Source organism: Gossypium hirsutum, chromosome D11 (assembly GCF_007990345.1).
Source record: "Gossypium hirsutum isolate 1008001.06 chromosome D11, Gossypium_hirsutum_v2.1, whole genome shotgun sequence".
Classification (NCBI taxonomy): domain Eukaryota; kingdom Viridiplantae; phylum Streptophyta; class Magnoliopsida; order Malvales; family Malvaceae; genus Gossypium; species Gossypium hirsutum.
The window spans coordinates 20,777,262-20,800,618 of NC_053447.1; the positions used below are offsets into that span (position 1 = coordinate 20,777,262).

General features: G+C 38.0%; 1 protein-coding gene and 1 pseudogene across 1 annotated transcript; one reads left to right on the forward strand and one right to left on the reverse strand.

Annotated features, from left to right (window-relative positions):
- LOC107911036 (uncharacterized) lies at positions 1-1,400 on the forward strand (annotated as a pseudogene).
- A 26-nt stretch (positions 1,401-1,426) lies between these two features.
- Positions 1,427-23,203, reverse strand: LOC107912807 (transformation/transcription domain-associated protein). Its single transcript, XM_041106461.1, has 35 exons — positions 22,833-23,203; positions 21,986-22,710; positions 20,588-20,713; positions 20,418-20,503; positions 19,295-19,403; positions 19,060-19,155; positions 18,887-18,949; positions 18,739-18,798; positions 17,813-17,881; positions 16,908-16,989; positions 16,652-16,704; positions 16,444-16,542; positions 15,136-16,368; positions 13,968-14,939; positions 13,559-13,897; positions 12,986-13,244; positions 12,676-12,898; positions 12,193-12,580; positions 11,473-11,622; positions 11,155-11,376; positions 10,795-11,016; positions 9,849-10,502; positions 9,021-9,281; positions 8,584-8,931; positions 7,643-8,055; positions 7,132-7,561; positions 5,585-6,883; positions 5,002-5,262; positions 4,633-4,923; positions 4,052-4,537; positions 3,317-3,748; positions 2,839-3,117; positions 2,084-2,635; positions 1,780-1,989; positions 1,427-1,677 (listed from the first exon to the last, which is right to left on the reverse strand). Exons 1-35 carry the CDS (start codon positions 22,888-22,890, stop codon positions 1,558-1,560), a joined length of 11,670 nt encoding a protein of 3,889 aa, XP_040962395.1. The 5' UTR covers positions 22,891-23,203; the 3' UTR covers positions 1,427-1,557.
- Positions 23,204-23,357: the final 154 nt, after the last annotated feature.

The following is a 23,357-nucleotide window of genomic DNA, read 5'->3' on the forward strand; positions in this document are numbered from 1 at the left end:
TAATCAAAATCATATCTCCTACCCCTCTCCTCTTTGCCCTTTAAAAACCATCAATTCTAATCTTCTTTTAAGGGTTCTGGGCATCTTTCGTGATTTTAGAGTTTTAACGTTCTTTCATTAGCGGAGTTGTTGCTTTTCAATGGAGACTTTGGCTGCTTCCAACAACGGTATCCCTGTTTCCAGTGAGTTATTTTCACTTCTCTTTTCATTTCATATATATTTCTTTGTCTATCTTAGGAAAAGAACAAGAAACTAATTTCCTTGTGTCTTGTTGTAGAAGTAAAGACTGAAGGATCGGAGAAGAGTGCGTCTAAAACAAGAACAAGAAATGGGAAACAACAAGAAGAAGAAGAAGAAAGGTCTGCGCTAATTGATATAACAAACGATTCGCCGATTGTTGGGGTTGCAATGAAGACTCCATCATCTGCTGTAGTAGGTAAGGGTAAGACCAACATGATGACAATGATGACTCCTGGTTCTGGTGAGGCTTTGTTAAGGGGTCAAGTCAAGACTCTGTTGCAGAAGGTTGAGGAAGAGGCTGAGGTTTCAAAAGTTCCATTGGAGAGCCGCCCTTTTGTTCATCTTCAATCCCCAATGGCACTTTTGGCCCCCACTCCTGCAAATACACCCCAGGTCCCTAATCTTTCTGAGGATGGAGGATTGGGTTCAATGCTGATGGATCTTCCTGTTGTCGAAGAAGAGTTGAACATATCTGAGGTTAGTTTTTTAACCCCCCCCCCATCGCATGATGTCCTTTTTATTTCGTGATCAAATTGCTGAACTTAACAAATACTTCGGCATGTGATACGACAGATGGTGAGTGCTAACATTGAAGGACAGAAATGTGTGATTACAAGATCGCTGCTGCTGGATTTTGCTGAGAAATCAGAATGCCGTTCCGATAATGGAGTGATAATAACAGACAGTAGTGCAAGCAACGAGAAGACATCGGCATTCCACAATGATGACATCGACTGCGCCTCTATTTGGTCTATCCAGGTTAATGCAAGCACCCAGGATGAATACGAGGATGAGGAAACTTTTGAAGAAATGGGAGCTGAATACTATGACCATGAAGAAGATGGAGGATTGGTGGATGACCTATGTAAATGCATAAGCAAGATAAGCATGACAGAGATGTTCACGGGAAAGCACACGAGATTTATATACGATAGTGATGATGAGATTGGAGAAGAAGAAAGTGGAGAGAATTGGAGTACTATTCAAGTGATATAATGAGGTTGAAGGGGTTGCCAACACCCAAAGGAAAGCACCTGCGCTTTCCTCTGGAGGAGGATGAGCTTGATTGTTGGTAGTAATCTCATTTTATGATTGGCTAGGGACATTATTGCTCGGCTGTCTTTCTTTACACCATTCATTCTTTTTGTCATTTTTTGTCATCTCAAGTTTTTCATGGCCAAAAGCAGAATGAATGTTTCGTGGGATTTAACTTCAAATACATTTCCAGATTTGGTGCCAAAAATCAAATCTGAAAATTTCTACATTTATAAATTATCTACAACAGGATTGGACATTTAGAGGATACCATAAATACAATCAAAACCAGGGTTGCCATGTTGGATCCATCATACATAAATTTCTGGGTAGCAGGGCAGCCTCAACTAACTCGGTAACACCCCTCTGTACTGACTGTGGTGGGTCCATTGCATTTTCCTCCTGAATGCACCAGAAAAAACACCCGTAAGCGTTTAAAACCAGACCACCAAAGAAACAGGTAACAGAAAGAAAATAATAATAATAAAACACACAATTTTATACCTCTTCAGAGAAACACTGTGGAGCTATTCCGTTGATCCGGCCAATAACATTCTCCACGTTGGTGGTAACCTTATTTTTGAAGTCAGCAGGGTTCAGACTACCAGTTCCAGCGGCAGGGGCAAGTGGCATCCCGAGTGGTCTTCTCCAAGACCAAGAAAGCAGCTCATCACGGAAAAACATGGCCAGTTGATACCACAAATGCTGCGATTGCTGCAATGCACCGCAGAGGAATAAATATGTGAATCAAATATTGTCGTCAACATGACCATGTGTTGGTTTTGATACCAATGCTAAGAAAACATACCTTGGGTGAGACTACAGCCTGTGCCGCAGCACACATTGAAGATACAATAAGCCCTTCCACACCAAAATGGGAGAAGAATGCTTGCATGTTCCTTGTCAGACGGAAGGGCACTGGTTCACTAAATTCGATCATTCCATTCGCATCATATGCAGGATGGAAATCTGTCTGGAATATTTTCCCCGTGTTTTTTGCAAATAAAATCTTATTTGGAGACCTTCCCCCAATTTGTAGCATGAAAGACATGAAACTCGACAGAGCTAACTGGATTGCAAATTGCTTTTTGAAAGCCCATATATGATTGCCACTTGGCAGGGTCTTGTACATGTACTGGGAAAAGATGCCATCTGTTACAAGATTTTTTGTTATATCATTATATGCTTGTAAGCGGAGATCTACCACGGCTTCAGGGGAAATTTGCCCCAATATAGCCTGGTTTAATTGCTCCTTGAAGTAGGTGATGGGAAGATCTGCCTCTCGGTCATTTCTTGCACAGTGATTTTCATATACCTCAAGGAATGTGCTGTACATCAAATCGTCTTCAACCATGCGCACCTGTTAAAGAATCAGTTATTCGTTTATCTTGATGGGAATAAAACAGGAATAGCATGATCGAACCAACTGCCATGCATTCCAGTCTCCATGGATGCAAAGCTACAAAAAGCTTCTTGCACGATATCTACAGAAAATTTTGCAGGTCTACACAAACAATAAAAGAAATCAAGGAATTGGAGATATTAACAGGTAAGACTGATCACCTGCGACCAAACAGGAATTATAATGGGTGTGTGAATGCATATATGACGACGTCGGGATTCCTTGTGCTTATCAAACATCTGGTTCATTACACGGAAGAGCTGCAATATCCGCTCATCACTTCTAGCATTAGGAGTCAAAGAAGTCTGGACAATGAAATGCCTTTGAGAACCGTCAGAGCCAATCAGCGTCAAACGACGAAAGCTGCTTCCATGCCTTCTAACAATTTGTATATCAGCTCCCACACGATCTAACTTTACTGTGTGGTCAGGTGCAATTTCCTGGAGGTCCAAGAGATGATTAATTTAAGTAGAACAAAAACAAAATAATTGAAAAGCTGCCAGTGAACTTGGGGCATATGTTGCATTTTTTTCACAAATTCAGATATCTGAAAGACGAGAATGGCAATCCCTGATACATTGCTGACCACACAACATAAAGGAGTACTGTAACTACTATAGAAAGTTCTGGTTTTGTTACCTGATCACTGAAATACTGCCCTGGAATCTCTACGTCAACTACATGGAAGTCCCGTAACACCCTGCTTTCCTCCTCCAGCTTCAGAACAGCAGGAAACCTGTCCTCAACATTGCTCTGTAGTATATTTTTCCAGTGTTTTAGTCGTTCGGTCAGTTCAGAAAGTGTGACTGGAAAAGTTGTGGTACTTTCTGGATCTAGATCACGCTCAAAATCTTGCTTGTACTCCCTAACAAAATCTACATGCTTGTTGACAGCATCTGCAGAGAAGCAAGCCCGACACACACCAGAGAGCTCTTTCTTGAGAGATTGGGGAACTTCTGAGGTAGTAGCAGAGGGGTACTTGTAACAGCGGTGCAGCAGTGCATTAACCACTGCAAGAAGTCTCTCCTCAGGCAGAGTAACAAACCTTGAACCAATTTCAGTTAAGAGAACCTGTGAAGATGTAAAGGCTTAATTTTATAAAATTAAATTGAGATTGACTGAACGGTGTGGGAATAGAGCAAACATCACAGTTTTAATTTCATGGGTTATCCATATTTAAAATTAATGGACAATCACTTTAAATAAATGCAGGTAGCTGGTCATGAAACAGAATGGTCCTTCACTTTTAATCAAGCTCCACTCTTAATATTCATGAGATGTGTAACAGTAAACTGAATTCTGGTTTGTTATGAAGATCTGGTGTATGCCAAATCATAAAAGGGAAACTAAAAAGTTTAGAACAGAATTTCTCACCTCAAGCTCACCAGCCAAGTTAGCATGCTTGCTTCTCAAGGCCTCCATTATATCCTTAGCGGCATCAAATGCACTGGCAGCAGAAGCAACCAAACCCAATTCACCATTACGCCTCATTGTACCCTGCCCGCCATCACTGATGCTTGAAGAACTTGGCTGCAGAGCTTGGTCATTTCCTGTGTGCACACTGCTCTCTGTTGCAGTGGATCGCTCAGGTTCATGCCCATGAGAATTTCCCCCATCATGAGATCCAATTCCACTACCAGATTGAGAACCTTGATGAACTTGATTATCTGGTGCTAAATTGCCTCCAGTATGACTCTGCACTCTAGCACTTCCATCAGCAGCCAAGACAAGAGAACTAGGATTGGCACCAGAGATGTTCTGTTGCATTCTTTGCTGAGCCATGGCCATTCTGCCAAGTTCTGATTTATTTGCAACATCACGGCGCTCAAGCAAATAAGTCCGGAGCCAGTAATAGAGTGCCTGGGTTTTAAATGAAAAAAATTAAAAATTTGCAATAGCTAAATGAGTAAAGCACACAATACATTTATTATGTGGGTGATTAGAATAAACATTACCTGCGGATAAACGGTAGCAATTTTAAGAAGCACAAGTTTGCAATGAGGTGCTTCAGTCCGTTGCAAGGAAAGTAATAACTGTGGAATCCAAGAAAGCCAGACCCAGTGGGGAATTTGGTCCAAATACTTATCAAATGACCTCCCTACAGGTTCACTGGGAGTATCAAAGCTGAGAAGGTACAGAACACGAGCCAGATGGCTTCTCGAATTAGAAACACCAAATTTAATGCCTTGAAGAAAGCAGCTAACAGCATATTCTAACCAAATTTCATCATGACTGTCTTTATATGCCTGCAATGTGAAATAAACAATTAGTCCTCGCCTAAATTAAACATTGAAATCCAAAGCATCAAAATCTGTAAATAGTACCATGTCACAATAATTTCCCCAGCTTATCCACCCTTTAGGCAAATTTTTGAAAAGAGTGATGGCATTGGAGTATGCAACATTAGCCCCTTCTGAGTCATTTAATTTTACTAGAAAGTCTCCTTTAATGCAACAAATTTCTGCCTTGTGTTTGACAGGAAAATATTCCAGATTAGTGCTGTTGATCAAATTAAGGCCAGTAGTAAGTTCTCCCTTCATTTCAAGGTATGTCTTTGCCTGTTCTTTAATCTTAACGAAGGCCTCCTGTACATATTAAAAGGAAAAATCATCAAGAAACTTTCAACCAACACCCATCTCATTCATCATATAAATAAATAAACAAACTAGGCCAAAAAACCATAAAAATGAAAAAAAAAATTAAGAGCAATTTGATGCTCTGCATTGCCACTCTCGTTCAGGACATAAAATTAATCAAAAATCAAATCAGGACTTAAGTACAAGAGCTTTTAACATATAAGACACAAAGAAGACGGACTTCAGAAATTTAATAGCTAAATAGGAAGAAGTAAAGATTTTATGTCAATTTAGAAGAAGCATGTTAATATGCTATGGTGATATTTAGTACCTGTACTTCCATGGTTGAATGGCCATACATCTTTTCAAGTATCATCACACATACATCATAAAGGCCTTGCTTACGAGCAATATGAGCTAACTTATTAACATTCCATGCCTTATCACGGTAACCAAGATGATGAAGTTGCGGGTTTGTGGTGCTAAACTCTTTGAATGCATCTATAACAGCATTATACATTTCGTTCCTCCATTGGAGCAAATCATACCAGACAGACATATTATCCCATTCATTTGGAGTTCTCAATCTCCAAGTCTCAAGGATATCCTTAAGATCAGCATATAGGTTTCCAGGCACACCAACAACAGCATTGCCAGAAAGTTTGTTCCCATTGGCAATGTCCACAAGAATTCTGGCAGATTCTTGAACTTCAACTAATTGCTGGAACTGCTGCAGAAGAGGAACCCTGGCGTGCACAGACATCTCAGGTAATTGCCACCAATGTTCTAAAGCAAGATCAACACCCTTCCCAACTATGTTTTCCGCATCCCCTACACCATTTGCATTTCTATCATGGAGAGCAAAAAAGGCTTGAATAAGGCGGAGTTTGGGAGTTTCTTCCACTTGAGCTTTAGGTATTACATTATCCTTCATGTATGCCCAATCAGGTAACTTCCAAAGACTATCAAGTAGAATTTCGTAATTCTCAATACTCTTTCCGAAGTCTACCAATGCATCCCACTGGCTAAGCTGACCGGCACAATAAATCCATTGCTCTTCCCAAAGGCACATTTCAGCTTTAGGAACAGTATTGTTATATGTGCCTTGAGTAGCCTTAACCATAGCTTGGTAAAAGAGGCTCTGAGCACGTTGCCAGTAACCATGCTGAACAAGTGAAAGCCCAGCTTTAGTTTCTGCAGTGACAGACCTTTTCTTCCATAACCCACACCTCATATCATCTTCATTCAGCAAACGATAAAGTTCAGCCAAAGACTCAGAACACTTTGTTTCATTCATGAATAACATGACATGACTTTCCAGCAGAGCTAATGCAATATGCCATGCATTATATGTTTTTCCTATATATTTAATGAGTTCACTTGGCATTCTAGGCTGAGGGTGGCTCAACTGAAGCCCTTCCAACAATGCTTGCACAACGTTTGGTCTGCTGGCTTGCTGCTTCTTATGATAATCTTTAGATAGGAGGGCTATCATTGGTTTTGCGAGAGTAACTTGTTCATCTTTGAGTAAGGTAACCCATGCAATAGGAAAAACTAACACCCACAAATGATATGCAACATTTGCATCCCTATGAGCAAGCTCCCTCAACGGAATAACAAGATCAGCAACCTGAATGAGGAAAGAGTTTCAAACAGCATATTTATAGGCCCAGAGGAAATGCATCTCTAAGCATCAAGTAACTGCAATATTTTATCAAAGCCAAGGGATAATAATCATTTAATGAAATCATTCTGAACAGTCTAGCAAACGAATATGGTTAAGAAGAGAAGAGAGAATACAAACACAAACAACAGAATTAATACATCTGTTATTAGCTCAAGGACCAAAAGACGTTAAAATAAAAAATGTGTAAGAACCTGAAGCTTGCTCATTTCATTCAGGAATTGTGCATGTTTGAGAACAATGCTATCAAGTGTCAAAGGAGCATCCTCAGAACCCTCTGGTACTTCGGTAATCTGTTGCTGCATTCCAGAACTATCTGGAACAGAACCAGGAGCAACAAGTGGTAGAACCCTGGCAGAGTTAGGAGCAAGTGTAATAGGTTTATCCTCAACTAAAATTGCCAAAAGGAGATCAAGACCCTGCTTGAGCCAGAAGACATCACTTAAAGCTTCCCAATCCTGTATTTGGATGATAAACTGCAACCTTGTGAACAAAGTTTTGCCAAGTGATTCATGATATAGGGAGAAGAATTTCATTCGAATTTCAGGATCTCTAGCTCGAAGACCAAGCATGAACTGCCTTTCCACCTTCTGAAATACCTCTTGACGCAGAGTCAGTGGATATCTGAAATTGAATCCAATCATGCTACTAAAATTTTGCAAAACATAATTTACTTATCTAACATAAAATATAAAAGTTATTTACTTGTTTGAATCAGCACAAATTTCATAAAGAAGCTGAAGATATTTTCGGTCCCACTCTTCCAATGCATTAGGCTGAAAATTTTGCTTATCAACCTGCGAAAGCTTCTGAAGGAAAGAGACGATCTCCTTAGGAGTGAGAAAAGCATTAGCGTTGGCTGACATGCCTGGCTTGCTGTAATCATCTTCAACCCAACCTTTTATAACATCAAGTATAGAAAGAAGCACACTAGCATCAGTTCCCTTCTCCGAAAGCAAAGCATTCAAAATTTGAGTAACAGATCTCTTGCATTCAGGCACCACCATGACCCTCTCACTAATTAGTTTCAAGACGGACTTCAAGTTGGAGATGACTGCTCCAATGTCAGCTCCTTGGCGAGATGAAGTAACAGAAGAATCTGGATCTGTTCGCTGACCCTAAATATAAAAGATGTCTCAATCAATGTAATCAATCAAATGATTCTAAGGATAAAAGTTTATTGATTCTCACACAAACAAGTATTCGAAATAAATAAAGTAAAATAGGGAGAATATGAGTGGTAAGTCATGCAAATGAAACAAAAGGATTAAATATATCTAGTGTTGGGATGTACCAAAAGCAAAACATGCGTTAACACAGCTGGCAAATGAATATCAAATAAGATCTCTGGAAGCACAAACACGCATCATACAATATTCAATGATATAACCAAGTAGTAGTCATTCCCTTTCAACATCTAACTTCAAATTAACATCATTCATGCCCAAGTTGCAGGTTTCAATGAATGCTAATTAATTATCAACAGCAGAACATGAAGAAAACTGCACATTATGGCAAGAAGTTTGAAACCAAAGGCAACAAACTGCAAACCATGAAACTACATACACTGTGTACCACCAGACCTACTCATGTATGTGTCCAGATGTAACTAGAGCAAAGTTGAAAAAGAACACGTAGTGGCCTACTTGTCTTATGTTGGAGCCAGCTGATGATCCCATATCACGTGCAAGGCATTGAAAGATACGGACCAAGATGAATGGATCAATGAAGCTCTTTTGCACCTCAGTCAATGTCTTAATGACAAGGAGCACAAAGCTAATTGAATTAGCTGAGTTATCTTCACCTGATGTCTGAGGAGCTGTAACAGAAGCGATGTGCTTCTGAATCAGCTCATCCACTTTTTGATACAAAAGCTTTACATCTGGTGGTGTAGTACTTGCATCCAGAGGAAACGCATCAAATATCATTTTCAACAAGGAGCACAATGACTTTCCAGCTTCTAACATTTTATACTTGAAACAAGGTTCTAGAATCTGAAAAAGTTTAGCAACAATAATAATACAGTGTAAGGTTAGCAAAAACCAGAATTATAGAGGAAAAAGCTAATTGGGCAGGAACATACCTGGGAGATCTGATTGATGTTGTTTCTAATGAACAAATTTGGCTGTTTCTCTAAAACCTTGTTCATGACATCCAAACCTTGCGAAAGTGCCGTGGAAGGATCCTTCGACTGAGAGGGCTGAACACTGCTTAGAAGCTTTTCTAAATAATTGAACTTGACATTGGCAGTAGGCCACACCTCCAAAGCTTGTGAAAGTAACTCCAAAGCTTGTTTGTACATCGTATTTGATTCCTTATCCTTGGGCTCAATTACTAGAGCAACCTATGTCCATAGCAAATATGGAAGCTCTATTAAAGTAACATTAAGTGAAATAATGTAAAATGAACTAACAAAAATCGTAATTTCAGAAGCATAAAAGATATGTAGCAAAATCATAAGCAAACAAAATGCCCAGATAAATAATCATCCAGACAACAAAACAAAATGATGCCAAGCACAATTTGCACAGAATTTCTAAAATTCATCTTGAAAAAGCACCGTGTAGGAACTTATGCCAAGCAAATTGTCATGCATAACCAAGTGTTTAGGGATATACATTCCAAAACCCTAAAAGATTCAGTCATTTATGTGGTAGACAGATATCTTGAACAACATTTGTGAAACATAAGAGATGAATTCAAGCCCCAACTGTCAGCTGCAGTTTATATTAGGTCAAACAATTTGATGAATTATCATAATAATTATTATTTCCAAGAAGCAGAAAGCAGTTAATTAGGTTTTATATTTATTTTAGGGGCCCTTCAAGGATCTGAGAAATTTTAAATTCCAGGGAATAGTGAGAATGAGCTGATCCTAAAATTAAAATCACAAGTCAAAAGAAAGCCTCACTCGTATAAGAAAATTTATAATCATTTCTTCCATGGCAGCATTTGGCTTAAATTCTTCATCCGGTTGGCCAGCAGACCCTGGGGTCTCTATGTTGGGAATTGATGAAGAAGCACCAGGTGACATGACGCAAAGAGACTGAAGTCCAGGTTCAACTTTAATTCTCTTACTGGGATCTTCAGGGAATGTAGAACTGTCGACTGAACGCTTAGGATCGGCACTAGCAGAAGCAGAGTTAAGCCCATCACTGATCTGACTAGGGACATCACCTTCAGTCACAACTTTCATTTCATTTTGCCGCTGTCTTTCCCAGCTAACCACCAGACCAGCAAGTTCAATAGCAAGGCGCCTATTTTCAGCTGTAGTGTTATAAGGCAACCCAAGTCGACTCAGAGAATTCACCATCTGAGGCACAAATTGTGCTCGGCAGCTGTAGAATAGATCTGAGTGGCGAACAATGAGCTGGAAAATGTGAATCAAGTTAGGGATTGAATGACCTTCCTCAACCAAGATCTTCTTGGTGTATCTTATCCAGATTGGCATGCGAGAATCCCCAAGAGGTAACCTTCTTGGTAGAGCTGGCATTAGAATATCAAGGGCCTGCTTGACCAACATTTTATTCTCCGGCTGGCAAGTTCTAAGGAGTGCAACAAAAACCTACATATTAAGTCCATATTAGAATATTTTCATATACGATAATATAATTAAGATAAAAGGAATATGGTCCAGTACAAGTATTAGCATGTGTGCATGTAATCACATTGGCAAATGTTAGGTGAAATACTACATGTTAGAAGAGGTAGGACTTGGCACCAAAAGTAGTTAACCGAGTAACAGTACCTCATATTCTGACACGATAAGATGCAGTATAAACCAAATCAACAGTCAATACAAGTATGAATAAGTATCCAATTATGCTGCTCTTTTGCATCCTAAGTTCTACAAGTACCTGAAGGATAATTTTCTCTGGGGCCTGATAGGCCTCGAGGAAGTGACAGACATTCACAAACGCCCATTGCTTACTGGCACTATCTTCACGTTTGAGATGATTCCAGCCAAATTTTATTAGTTCTTTTCTGTGATGAACAAGGTCGCTTTGGAGATATTTAAGAAGCAGAGTGGCAAGCTGCAAAAGTTCTATCCGCAAAGGCTCATCATATTCAGCAGAAACCTAGAACATGAAAGCACAATGTGTTAAGATTGAAGTTAAAAGAAATTCACTAATAATTCAATAATAATATATATTATGAAAAAGAAGTGCTTAGAAGGTGCTACTAATCAAATAAAAAATGGAGATCAAGAAGATTACCTCCTCTGGAGGGTCCAGAAGCTTGTCAACAATTGTTTTAATAATACCAGGATCAACAACATCCCAGCTCTGGCCATTCTGGAATGCATGAGCAAGCATCGGAAGAATGAGCATTTGCATAACCACCACCAAATGGTCATGCCCAAGTTGTTTCGATTGGAAAAGATTCAAAAAGTGTAGGAGAAGTGCTTTCTTCATGTTGGGCGGGTAACCTTCAGCAACCTGAAATCGAGTACACCATCAACCAAGTAAGCAACAAAACAAAGAACGGTAAGACAGTGCTCAATAATAAAAGAGTATTAAAAAATATTTAGGTACCTCAATAATGTAGAACTCCTTCAAGAAAGTATAATCAATGCGACTATGAAACAAGAAGATCGAAAGGATATCAAACAGAACATTAACTTCATTTTTGTCATGTCGTAAATAATTTAAGAAGCACTTGACAAGCCATTTGCTTTCTTTCACCTGCATATAAGAAAATAATAATTATCAAATATAGATTTGAGTGCAAATGCAGCGATCTTCCCAAGAAGAGTCACAAAATTTATAATAAAGTCATAAATTAAAACACCTCGCACAATAACACCTTGCAAACTATAAAAAGTTCCAATAAGCCATACATGCAAACACCATGTGGCAACTTCTTTCTCCAGGGGTCAAAAAGAAAGGAGTAAGAAGTGAAATTGCATGTATTAATACCTATGGATGTAAGATGAATAGAGAATCGAAATAAAAGAGCTCCATACAGAAGATAACAGGATGGTATAAAGAAGCAACCAATTTCTTCAATAAAATAGAAGAGTTGAAAAAAAAGTCTCTGGATCAATTATAGGGGTTAAAGAGCTACTTAACACTTAACATTCATAAATCATAAATAGATGTATGCAGCTAGCCCTTAAGCCTGCTTCTTGGGAATACATGGACATAAAAAGCCAGAGAAAGGCAGACAGATTTTCATAATCAAATACTTATTTTGTCAACTTTTCAAGTATACGAAGAGTCATATGTTTTTCACTGAAGGGAAATTGAACTTACTTGCACAAGGTTCAGCTCCTGTTCATTCTGTAGACGAGATATTCTTGCAGGCGACTTCCAAACAAGTACCAGTGTATCAAAAACTGGACGATTACTTTGTAGCCAGCCAGGTATCAACTTTACCAATGTTTTAACAAGAGCAAGCCCCAGAAAGTAAGCATCTAAAGTTGCACCCGAGGTTACAGGTGGTAAATTAGAACTATCAGGCTGAGAACTAAGCCCTTCATCACCCAATAAAGCAGCAGCTGGAGTTGAAGATCCAGGAGACATTGCTGCTTCAGATTTGGGTACGAATTCAGGAAATGCACTAGCAAGTATCTTCTGTGGTGACTTTGCAAGTTCATCTCTCAAAGGTTGACCAGCATCTGATTTTATTATGTACATAAACCTGAAATGAACATGTAATGGAGGAAGGAAAACAATTACTCAACAGAATTATGAGTGGACATATATTAACAGCACAACCCAGAATCTTAACCTTACCGTCTGAAGTATTTTGGCTCACTTAATCGAGCAAGGAAGTAATCAACTGCAAGTGTTGAATATCTATTTAGGAATTTGGTAAGTGGAAGACGATATGGACTGTTGATCTCACTATATACTTGGCCAGGGGGGAGAGCCCCCTCCAAATCAATTGTTAACGTCACAAGTTCATCAAGAAATTTTGATGCAGCATGAGGCAGCAAATGAAAAAGTTCAACAATAGCTGTATAAACAAGGAAAATAATTTTAGATAAATATGCATGTATAAAAAGTTCAACATCCCATTAGAGAAATTCTAGAACTCCATTACCAGCAGCAATTTTCGGCTCTTCACCAGCCTTCCATGACTTCTGACTCTGAGCAAGTTTCTCTGGTTCCAACCATTTCTTAAGGTGCTCCAACAACTTGCCACCTAAAGTGACATTAAACCAGTTAGATAGAAGTTCAAGCAGGCGTGCCAAACCTTGCAGAAGAGGCATGCTGAGATTCTTGGTGTGTGCCAAATTGACAAGTATAGGCCTTAGACTGCTCTGTAGAAGCTCTTTGGGCATCCTCTGTTGATTAATAACCTGAATAAAGATGAAGTCAAGAATAGTCACTGACACTGTACTAGCAACCCAGCACCTGAGCCATTGGATAAACTATAGGTGCAGGCACCTCCCTCCTCAAAGAGCCAGAAGAATCCCCCACCCCCCCAAAAAAGAAAAAGAAAAAGAAATACAATATCAAAAGAACAATGTCTTCTACCATCCACGACACTTCTTGAACAGTTAATGTGACTTGATCAGATTGTTAATGCATCAGTTCAAAAGTAACTTGGACCTTACATAAAAGCCCAGTAAAGCATTCCAAATGACAACTCTACCAGAGAAGCTCAAAGTACCTGTCGTAAACCTTCTTTCGCAACAGCAACAATTTCTGGTGTTCTACAAGTCAAAGACTTGAAAAACATTGCAATGATCTTGGCACGTAATTCTGAATGATTAGGAGTAGTTCTGAAATCTGCCCATGCCATTGTGGTACAGAGTAGTTCAATGCAAGCTGTTCGAAGCTTATTTAACGATGTGGCTACTTTGGGGTTCATGAACTTCACCACCCAGACAGTTTCGTCAGCCTCAGCTATTTGCAAAGCCTCTTGAAGAAAATTAACCAATTCTTGTGTCAACTTGAGAAGTGGGGGCCTTAAGGCCAAGCAGAAGTTCAAAGCTGTAACTGTTCCAACCTATCAGCCATTCAAAAAAATTAGAAGGGGAAAATCTTAAAGAAATTTGATCATAGTACACCATGAGTACCTGCTGATCAACAGTCTTAGCTCGAAGTGGCCGCATTATAAGAGGCTGAAGCAATGGCTGATGCAAAGGCTCAAGAAGCTCAGATACTTCACTGCCAGTCCTACTTGCTAAAAGTGCCAAACAAGACTGCACATTCTTTCTAACGATGATGGATGCATTTGGATTGAACAACTCTGAAGCAAAAAACTCAACCACTCCTTGAAAACTTTGCCTACGTGGTTCATTGTTTGCTTCATCAACATTATTCACCACCCGAAGAACTTGTGTAAGAACCTGACTTGTTTCTTCCTGCTCTTTGCTAGCATAAATAGGCAACCTTTTAAGAACATATACCAGACCACGAACAATTCTAACTTGGAAAAGGCAAAGAGTCTCAACAGTGACCTTCCCAACTAAAGCACCAAGACCCATAACACCTCCCATTTGTGCTTGCCATTTACTTCCATAGCAACAATATAAAAGCCGGGGCAGAAGTTGCTCAAAAACTGGTATCCGAACACTTGGTGGTGGAGAATATACAGGATTCATTGAGGGACTAGAAACAATCATAGGAGTACCTGGGCCTCCTCTTGACATCAAAAGGTCAGCATGTTTTGAACGAGCAAGGAACAGGAGGGTTTCAGCAAACACATTTAAAGCACTAAGAGCAGCTTTTGCATGGAACCTGTTTTCATCTGCTAGTACATCAACTAAGGCATCCAAAAAAATTAAGGGGTCCAATTCTTTCAGGTTAGACGAACTTGTGCTTCTTGACCTGGAACTACCAACAGAAGAAGATACAGTAGAAGCGTTTGTTGATGACTGATCCATATGAAATGTCATAGCAAAATGGCGGCAGATGTTGGTAACAAAATCATCCTTGGGATCATTCAGATCTGGTTCTGCACTGGCAGCAACAATAGTCATTAATAGAATCTTGAAAACTGACTTCTCAGCCAAGAGCTGGGTCTTCGTCTTTACACCCAAATCACTCTGCAAGATGATAACATTTGTTATTTCAAGGAGGATAAGAATTTAATCAATAGCATAAATGATAGCACATCCTGAAATAACTCCCAAAGATTCTTAGAAAGAGGATAGACACAGGAATGCTTGAGGATACAACTAGCTGTAACAGTAATGCATGCAGCCTTCACTAATATACAAAAGATAATTTCTTGAGTCTAACCTTTGCATCAGTTGTCTCAGACCTGCGCCAAGACGAATCAACACTAGAAACCAAAGATGTTAATAAGTGCTTTGGTGTATACCCTTCATCTGAAACATTTCCTGGCAGGTTAAGCTGAGATGATAAGCAAACACGAAGGAATTTCAAAGCCTGCTTTCTGTAAAAAGAATCCATGCCAGCATCTTTGTGCATGACAGCTGCTACAGCAAGATTTATGCATCGGTCCAGTGGAACTAAAAACGGGGTTGAGGGCTCAAATGTAAGAATCAAGCGAAGCCCATGCTCTGGGTTCTCCTTGCACTCTAGTGCTAGAGGCTCTTTGAGAAAACGTCTGTTGCGACCCCCTAATTTGCCAAGGAGTTGCAATGCTTTCCCACCCCAAGGATAGGGTGCAGGCCTCAAATGAGACCATAGTGCTAAAATCACCTCTGACATCACATTAGCCATACTGGGTTCCAAGAAATCAGGATTTAAACTATCTACCCAAAACTCAAGTGTTCTTAAGCCTAAGCTTATGAGCTCATCACTTCCTTTAAGACACATTACAAGAGGCTTCATTAACCGGGGAAGGTAAGGTAACAAGGAGCTTAAGCGTGCAGGCAATGTTAAGCAAAGCTCCAACAAAAGGTCCCTCATGTCCTCAGCTGTTGAACCCTCAAGCATTGTCAACAGCATATTTAGACAAGGTTGCAGCATAGGAATTAAGTCTCGCAATAGAAGTTCAAATTTGCATCCTGCAAGTGCTCTAAACATTGTACGAAGAAGTTGGAGATAACGAAGAGGCTTCTCAACTTCAGTAGCATTTTTCATGCAAGCTTCCATGATTACAGGCACATGAGGCTGCAAAATACGTTCAAAATCTGTTGGTGCTTTCGCAACAGCACCAAATATAAACCTAAAGAGATGTAAAACCAATTTGGCAGTGGGTGTATCTGGATGCTTCAAAGCGTCAAGTTTACTGCTTACAAGAAAATTAACCAAAACATCTGCAAATGGCCGGTAAACCTTGGGAGTTTGCAGAAGAGTAGAAAATATATGAACCAGTTGATTGTTGGAAATCATATATTCAAAAAGCTCAGGCATACACAAAGAGAACATGTCCATGAGATCCCTAGCTTCCATAATGGCCAAAATCTGAGAAAATAGTTGAAGCATTTCTCTCTCCTCATCTTTCTCCTTGAAGAGTGCTAAGCAGTGAACACCACTTTTTAGAACACCAGAAGCTTTCCAAACCTGCCAAAATCAGAGTCACGAGGAGTTAATCATGCCTAGAAGCCCACAATAGATCTAATCATTTTAGTATAATACCTCATCTTCTCTTAATCCTTTGAATGCTTGAGGAGCGGGCATGTTAGAAGTTGGCGAGACAAGAGCTTGTGGTTGAGTTCCATGAGTAGAAGACTGAACCTAAATAGTTGAAAAAATGAAATGAGAAATAGTATTCAACATTTTAGGAAAATATTAACAAACAAACTTATTAGAAAAATGATAAACAGAAGAAGAGAGACCACAAAACCTGTGATCGGGGCAAATGAGCGTGAGTTATGCTCCATATGATGGTCTTCATTCCTGTGCATGCATCAAGCCAAGGATTAGAGTGGTTTTTTCATTTCTCTCTCTCTCTCTCTGCTTTTTTTGGGGGAGGGGGGTAGGGGTATTAACAAATTTGAGAAAATACATATTAGCATTTAGTGAAGTAGAATTAAAGCCTCTGGGAGCTTTTGCAAAATAACTATCCAACACCACATGAAAAACCAAAGAAGATAACCTACCAACAACCAAGGTCTTAATTAGATTTTTACAGTCACTAACTTCCTTAGAATGCTCCACAGGTACCTGCAAATTAAGAACTGCCTGCAAGCACCAAATACATCGATACCAAGAGAGCCAAAGAGAACTGACAAGGAGCATAATATAGTAAAGGCTAAAATATCATAGACAAAAGATCCAAAAAGCTTTCTGAATTAATGACAGCTTGTCAGCATTGGCACAAAAAGAGTGCAATAAATCCCAATCTAAATAGTTTCAAGAGAAACTACTCTGAGGCCTGAGCCAACAGAAGAAATCATGGAAAAATTGGAGAAATTCGCACAAAGTGGAAGTTCAAAGTTAGGTCCTAGACAAAGCCACTTTTTCTTATACAAATAAAAAAACAACCAATTTTAAGTTATGAAATTCATCTACTGGCCATAATACCTGGCTCGTACATGAACCTAGTTTCCCATTCTCTCATGGATTTCTGCCATTTAAAATTTGATAATATTATTAACTTAAATACAATATTTTATGTATGCTGGGCCTATCCTTCAAATTATAACTTCCACAGTTGATTAGTGACAATGAGTTTTCTAGTGTGCATTCCTTAAGTAAATTACAAAATATCCAATTCAAACAGCAATCAAAGCCAAACAACTTGAATAGCAAGAAATAAATAAATGAATTGTAATAGAAACAATAAAATTGTCAGGTTAGAATAAATGGAAATCTAACATTTTTATCATATGAAAGGTGAAAAGCCTAGACAGCTGAGAGTGAATGAAATAAATACATTGATACCAAGAGTTGATTATCAATAAAACAAGGGATACAAGGGAGCTCAAGTACTGTCAGAACTTGAATAGTAGACTAGAAGAAAAAAAGAAAACCTTAAACAAATTTAGAAGTATTGGAGGAAAACCTGAACAGGGAGCTCGAGCTTTGACCTCAGCGTAGAGTGATCTCTTCCCTCTTCACCCTCTTCCAACAACTATCAATAAACAATACAAACACATTAATATTAAAAATAATTGTGATAAGAAAAAAGATTACGTGAAAACCTAAAAAGAAGTTGATTCCATGAAATAATTAGATATAGTGTTTTGAAAAATGAAAAAGAAAAAACAGTTATCTAGGGGGAAAGAAGAAAAAGCCAAATAAGGTTAACCAATTAGAATTCAGAAATGCAAGTCAAACAAAGAAATAATATCTAAGATAGTAACAAGAGAGATAGATACAGATGTTTAAAAAAAACAGTGATGCTTTATCTTATTTCAGTGAAGCCTGTAAAAATGGAATATTATCCTAGGAAGTCATGTCCTTGTGAACTACTCTTATACAAAAGGATTAGAAAGAGAATTCATTACACTAAATAAATTAGAAAGAAAAGGCTAAGACCATGTATAAAAACAAGTTAACAGCGCATAGAAATGTCATAGCCAATCAACTAAGCCCAAGTTTCTTTTCCTTGATTCCCAAAGCTTCCAGGGGCAGAAGGGAAAGAAGGCCAGATTAAAGCACAAAGTCATAGCACACTATTCTTTCCAGATGGTCCAATGATTGGAATTCTGAACCTGAAGGAAAGATCTGGCTAGCACTAGTTCTCTAGTTTATACAAACCACACTTATAAAACCCAGATGGCAATATCATAACCAACAAGGAACTCTTCGACAGAAAAACCATGTGCAAGCAACATTTTACTGGTGGTTAATACTGTCCAGTCAAACCCAAGACATAAGAAAGGCAATCCCTAGAACATCATAGCAAAGCCAGTAAAATAGAAGTAGTTAGTCATAAATAACAGATTCCTAAACCAGTCCTACACAAAATTCAGCAATCAAAGTTACCTGTGGAATGGTACGCTTGAAAGTACTAAATTTTCCAACAAAAGCATCCAAAATACGCCCCTAAAGAAAAGCAGAGATGCAAGAGAAAATTCCTTTAAATGAGACAATTCAAGCTAAGCTAACATAAAAGTTACATCAAACTGCTTACCAACAGAACTCTTGCTTCATCCATTGATGGCTGATCCACCCCTTTCTCAAAAATTGGTTCTACCTAAATTTCAAGGAAATTCATGAGAAAGAGTCGACAGCAAACATGAGATGAATCTAAAACTATAAGTATAGGATGCAAGGAAACATAGATGAAATAGTTGGCAAAGGCACCAGATTTAACATCAGCCGAGCACAAGTCGTGTGAATGCCGAGTGACAAGGAAGCATCATGCATATTACTTGAAAACAAGTAAATAATTCGTGACAACTGCAGCAGGAATAAGAAGTTTATCACCATCAGAATGAAAAACCAAATTGAACTATCACAATCTCTGAAATTTAAAGATATATCAAAAGAAATGCGAGAGAGAGGAAGTCAGACGAAACCCTGATCTTAGAAACCAAACCTGAGATAGGGAAAGGTCCCCCCTGACATGATGAACAATCTCCGCCAGGAGACTATAGGCCAGTGGCCTCAAAGTCTCGAAGCAAGCACGCCCAGTTCCAACTAGAACCCTGAAGTAAAACAGAAGGAAATAAAAGAGATCAAATGCATGGTTCAGCAATAATTTCCTATTTAAGATTTGAATACAAGATTCATGGACAAAACTAAAGCAAGGATCAGTAATGAGTTTCTTCAACATTATATCAGACTCATAGGAAGAAAGCAGAACATAGGTCAAAGCATATAAAAATTTTAGCTGAGCAACTTCTGTGCAAGTTTATAAATTGATGATCAAGATAAAAGCCAAACCCCTGCCTAGCAGGCACATCACACATCCATAATGCAATCTAGCAACTCTTATTTCTACCCAAAGATCCTAGCAGACAGAAGAATTATCTGTGAGATTTGGGAGCCATTAAAGGGTGAAAGTTCATCATTATGCCTACAATGGTATTTATATATTGCTCTAAATCATAAAGACAATTCACAGATTCAAGGAAGTTATTAAACGGCCCAACCAATCACGCTGTCAAACTAAAATATTAGGGTTTAAAACAATGACACGGAATACAATAATGCAAAGATCCCTCTCAAATTTTTGTCACTAAGAGACTAAATTTGTTGCTGCAAGGAGTTCATCCTTCAAATATAATACAGCTCTGAGAAAGTCAGATCCTTCTTTTGGTCTTTAAGTTTTGCTACAAATGATAGTTGAAACTACTAACAATTGTATTGTATTAGTACAATCATACAAGAGCTTCAGGAACTGACATCTGCACTAGGCAGATCTCTGAAATTATAGATTTTATTTGCCAATGATTTATCATGAGTTTGTTAAGACACGCTTGTTTCCACTAATATGACTGCAGAAGTGATATAGATGTTGCAATCTGCTCAAAATTTTTCCACTTTCGAAAAATTAATCGCTCCTCATTATAACATAATGCCAAAAACATATTGAATTAAGATCATCATTTCCTTGACCTCTCATTAACCACAAAAAGTTTGACAATATAAGATCTTTATCACGGATTAAAAATTCATCATGAGGTAATGTATAAATAAAGGGAGGAAAGAACCTTTACCTCTCTTCCAACAGTGTGTCAATCAAAGGAAACAAACCCCTCTTGAAATCTGTGCCCAAAACATGTTTTAATGCTACTAACAACTCCTGCATTCAGAAATAACATTTGAAAAATTGAACAAGAGGAGCAAAAAATGCAAAATGGAAAACAGTAATTAAGACAAAACTCACCTTTCTGATGGATACAGAGTCCGAACATGTAACAAGTAAATTCACAATGCTTTTACATATGCTTTCTTCATGTGGCCTGATATAATCAGCAAAGCTCTTCAAGAGGTACGTTAAAAAGGAAACTGTCTGCAATAAAGGAGAAAGAAGAAAAATGTGGAAAAAATGGAGCATTCAATAATGGAAGAAAGGGCTGAATATAACTGAAATTACAGGGTTTACTCTTATCTCAAATTAATAGTTTGAACATGTAACCAAACAAGAAAATTCGGAGGATTTGCTCAAGCAAAGTGTAGAAAAATGCTTCTGGCTTCATTTCTTTCATTCAAATGAATACTCCTAGGCCTTTACAACAGAGAGTTCAAGTGATCAGTCCTTTTAGGGTTACCAGAAAGTAAGGGTGAGCGTTCGATCGAATTGAGTGAAAAAATTTCAGGTTAAATTTTTTTTCGAATTGAGCCAAGAGAAATGAAATTCAATTCGTGTCGAATCAAGTGAAATTGTTCGAGTTAAATTAAAAAGTTAAACATGTCAAATTAAAATTTTGTTACAGTATAACTAATTCTATATTAGAGCACATAAATTTGAAACCATATATATTTGAAAACTTGTTCAAAGCAAAATAATAATTAAAATACTTTAGTATGAGAAATTTGAATCATTAATTAACTTATTTAGGTCCCAAAATTATTATTTAGAAAAAAATTTATTTTTTAACTTTCTTTATATTTTTTTAGAATTTTTTTGAAATTTTTATAATTTTTTAAAAAATATAAATTTTTGAATTTTTATAAATATTTTAAATTTTAAAAATTATTTTGAACTTTTGAAAATTATTTTGAATTTTTTTGTATTTTTGTTGAGAGAGACCAATTTGCTCATTTTCAAACTTAACAGGGACCAAAAGGGTATTTACACCAATCTATTATTCAAATTATAAAATTCAACTCGATTTGAACATGAAACTCGAATTACTTATTCGAGTTAACTCGAATAATTCGAATAACTCAATTCAGTTGACTCAAATTTCGATTTTTATTTTTATTTTTTCGAATCGAGTTTTACTCTCCCCTACCAGAAAGCTATAGCCTTTTTCTCATCAAAGAAAAAGTTGGGCCATGACAACTTCAATTTTCAATTTTATATCTTCAAAAAAATCAATCATATTCAAAGAAAAGTTCAGACAAGAGAACCTCTTTATGCAGCAAAACAATTTGAGATCTACACATCAACACTCCAAAAACAGAATATGCACATGCATGGATATGCAAAGGCTCAAACAACCCAATCGTACTCTACTCTATCTATAGCATCCCTTTTAACTAGTTTTATGATACAACTTTTATACCATGCAGCAAGCATATAAGTGATATGGAGAACATGAAATAAAATATCACTCACCTTAACTTGTGCCCCTTTCAGTTCAATGAACTGAGTCTTCAAATGGGGAGGAACCTTTTCAGGTCCCGGAACAGATATTGCAGCAACCATCAAAGGTAACAAATGAGGAATATTAGTTTGTACAAGACGACTATACAATTGAAACAGAAACATAACTACAAGCGGACTCTCCGTAACTATCTTGAATGACCGCGTACTGGGATTCAATTGCCCATTCCCAACATATCCACTTGGAGTAATCCCTTGATCAGAAACTGAAGAAGTGTCCATAGGCTTCATATCTACTTCCATTCCCACCGTGGCATTATCAAAGAAATGGCTAACAGTCAACCTAAAATTCTGGTAAATCTTGCAAACAAAATCTAAAAACGGCTGAACCTCATTTTCTAAAGTCGGCCTAAAATTCCTGAGGAGATCAAAGATAATTCGAATACAAATAAAGCCATTTTCTTCATTATCAGTAGTTAGCACTTGCATAGCTACTTTTAACAGGTCCTGAACAAAAGGTCGAAGAACTTCACTATGAGGAAGTCTATTAAGAATTTCCACCACAATATTTCGCAGCTTGTGCTCAGGATTGTCAGTGGATTGGGGCTTTGTAATCTGTAACAGGACGACTGAGAAGGCTCGGAAATAGCATTTGAGGAAATTTAAGTACTCCGCAGTGTGAGCTATCTCGAGACTGTCTCTAACCTCCATTGCCATTTGTAACCTCGTCTGAATTGCTGCTCAAGGAACACACACAAGCACAAAATTAAAAGAAATTGACAATTCTTTCAACGTTTATATTCATTTTACAAGAGAACCAAACAGAGAATGAAAATGAAGAGTGAGAGAGAAGGATTACGGAGGTCAGGTTCGACAAGGTGGCGAGAGTGTTGCTCGAAATTCTGAATAGGACTCATGATTGGAAGAAGAAAAAATCCCTAGCCCTCTCAAGCTTTAGCTTTCTAGGGTTTTTTTTTCACAGAACTATCAGTCTTCTTTCTTGTTCTTCTTTCTTCTCCGCATATGTAAAATGAAAAACTCTCAGTTAAAGATGGATCGTGCCTCTAGCAGGCTCTTAAATTTAAGGGTTTCCCTTTGGGGACAAAAACAAAAATAAAAATTAGGGTTTGGAATTGAATTTTTTTTTTCAGACTCAGTAGAGAAGATCGCTATTCCTGATATTGCTACCAGTTATGTATGTTCCCTCTCTTTTTCCTATTTGTTCCCTCGAGAAAAATTGAGTCCATGGTGGATTATAAATTTGGGGATTTAGAGACCTAATTTTTATGAGCTGGACCATTGTTCCATTTTCTTGGGTCCAAATATAACGGACAGATCATTGGGCTTCAATAATTGAACCCGATCCATGATCTTTTGATCCTTT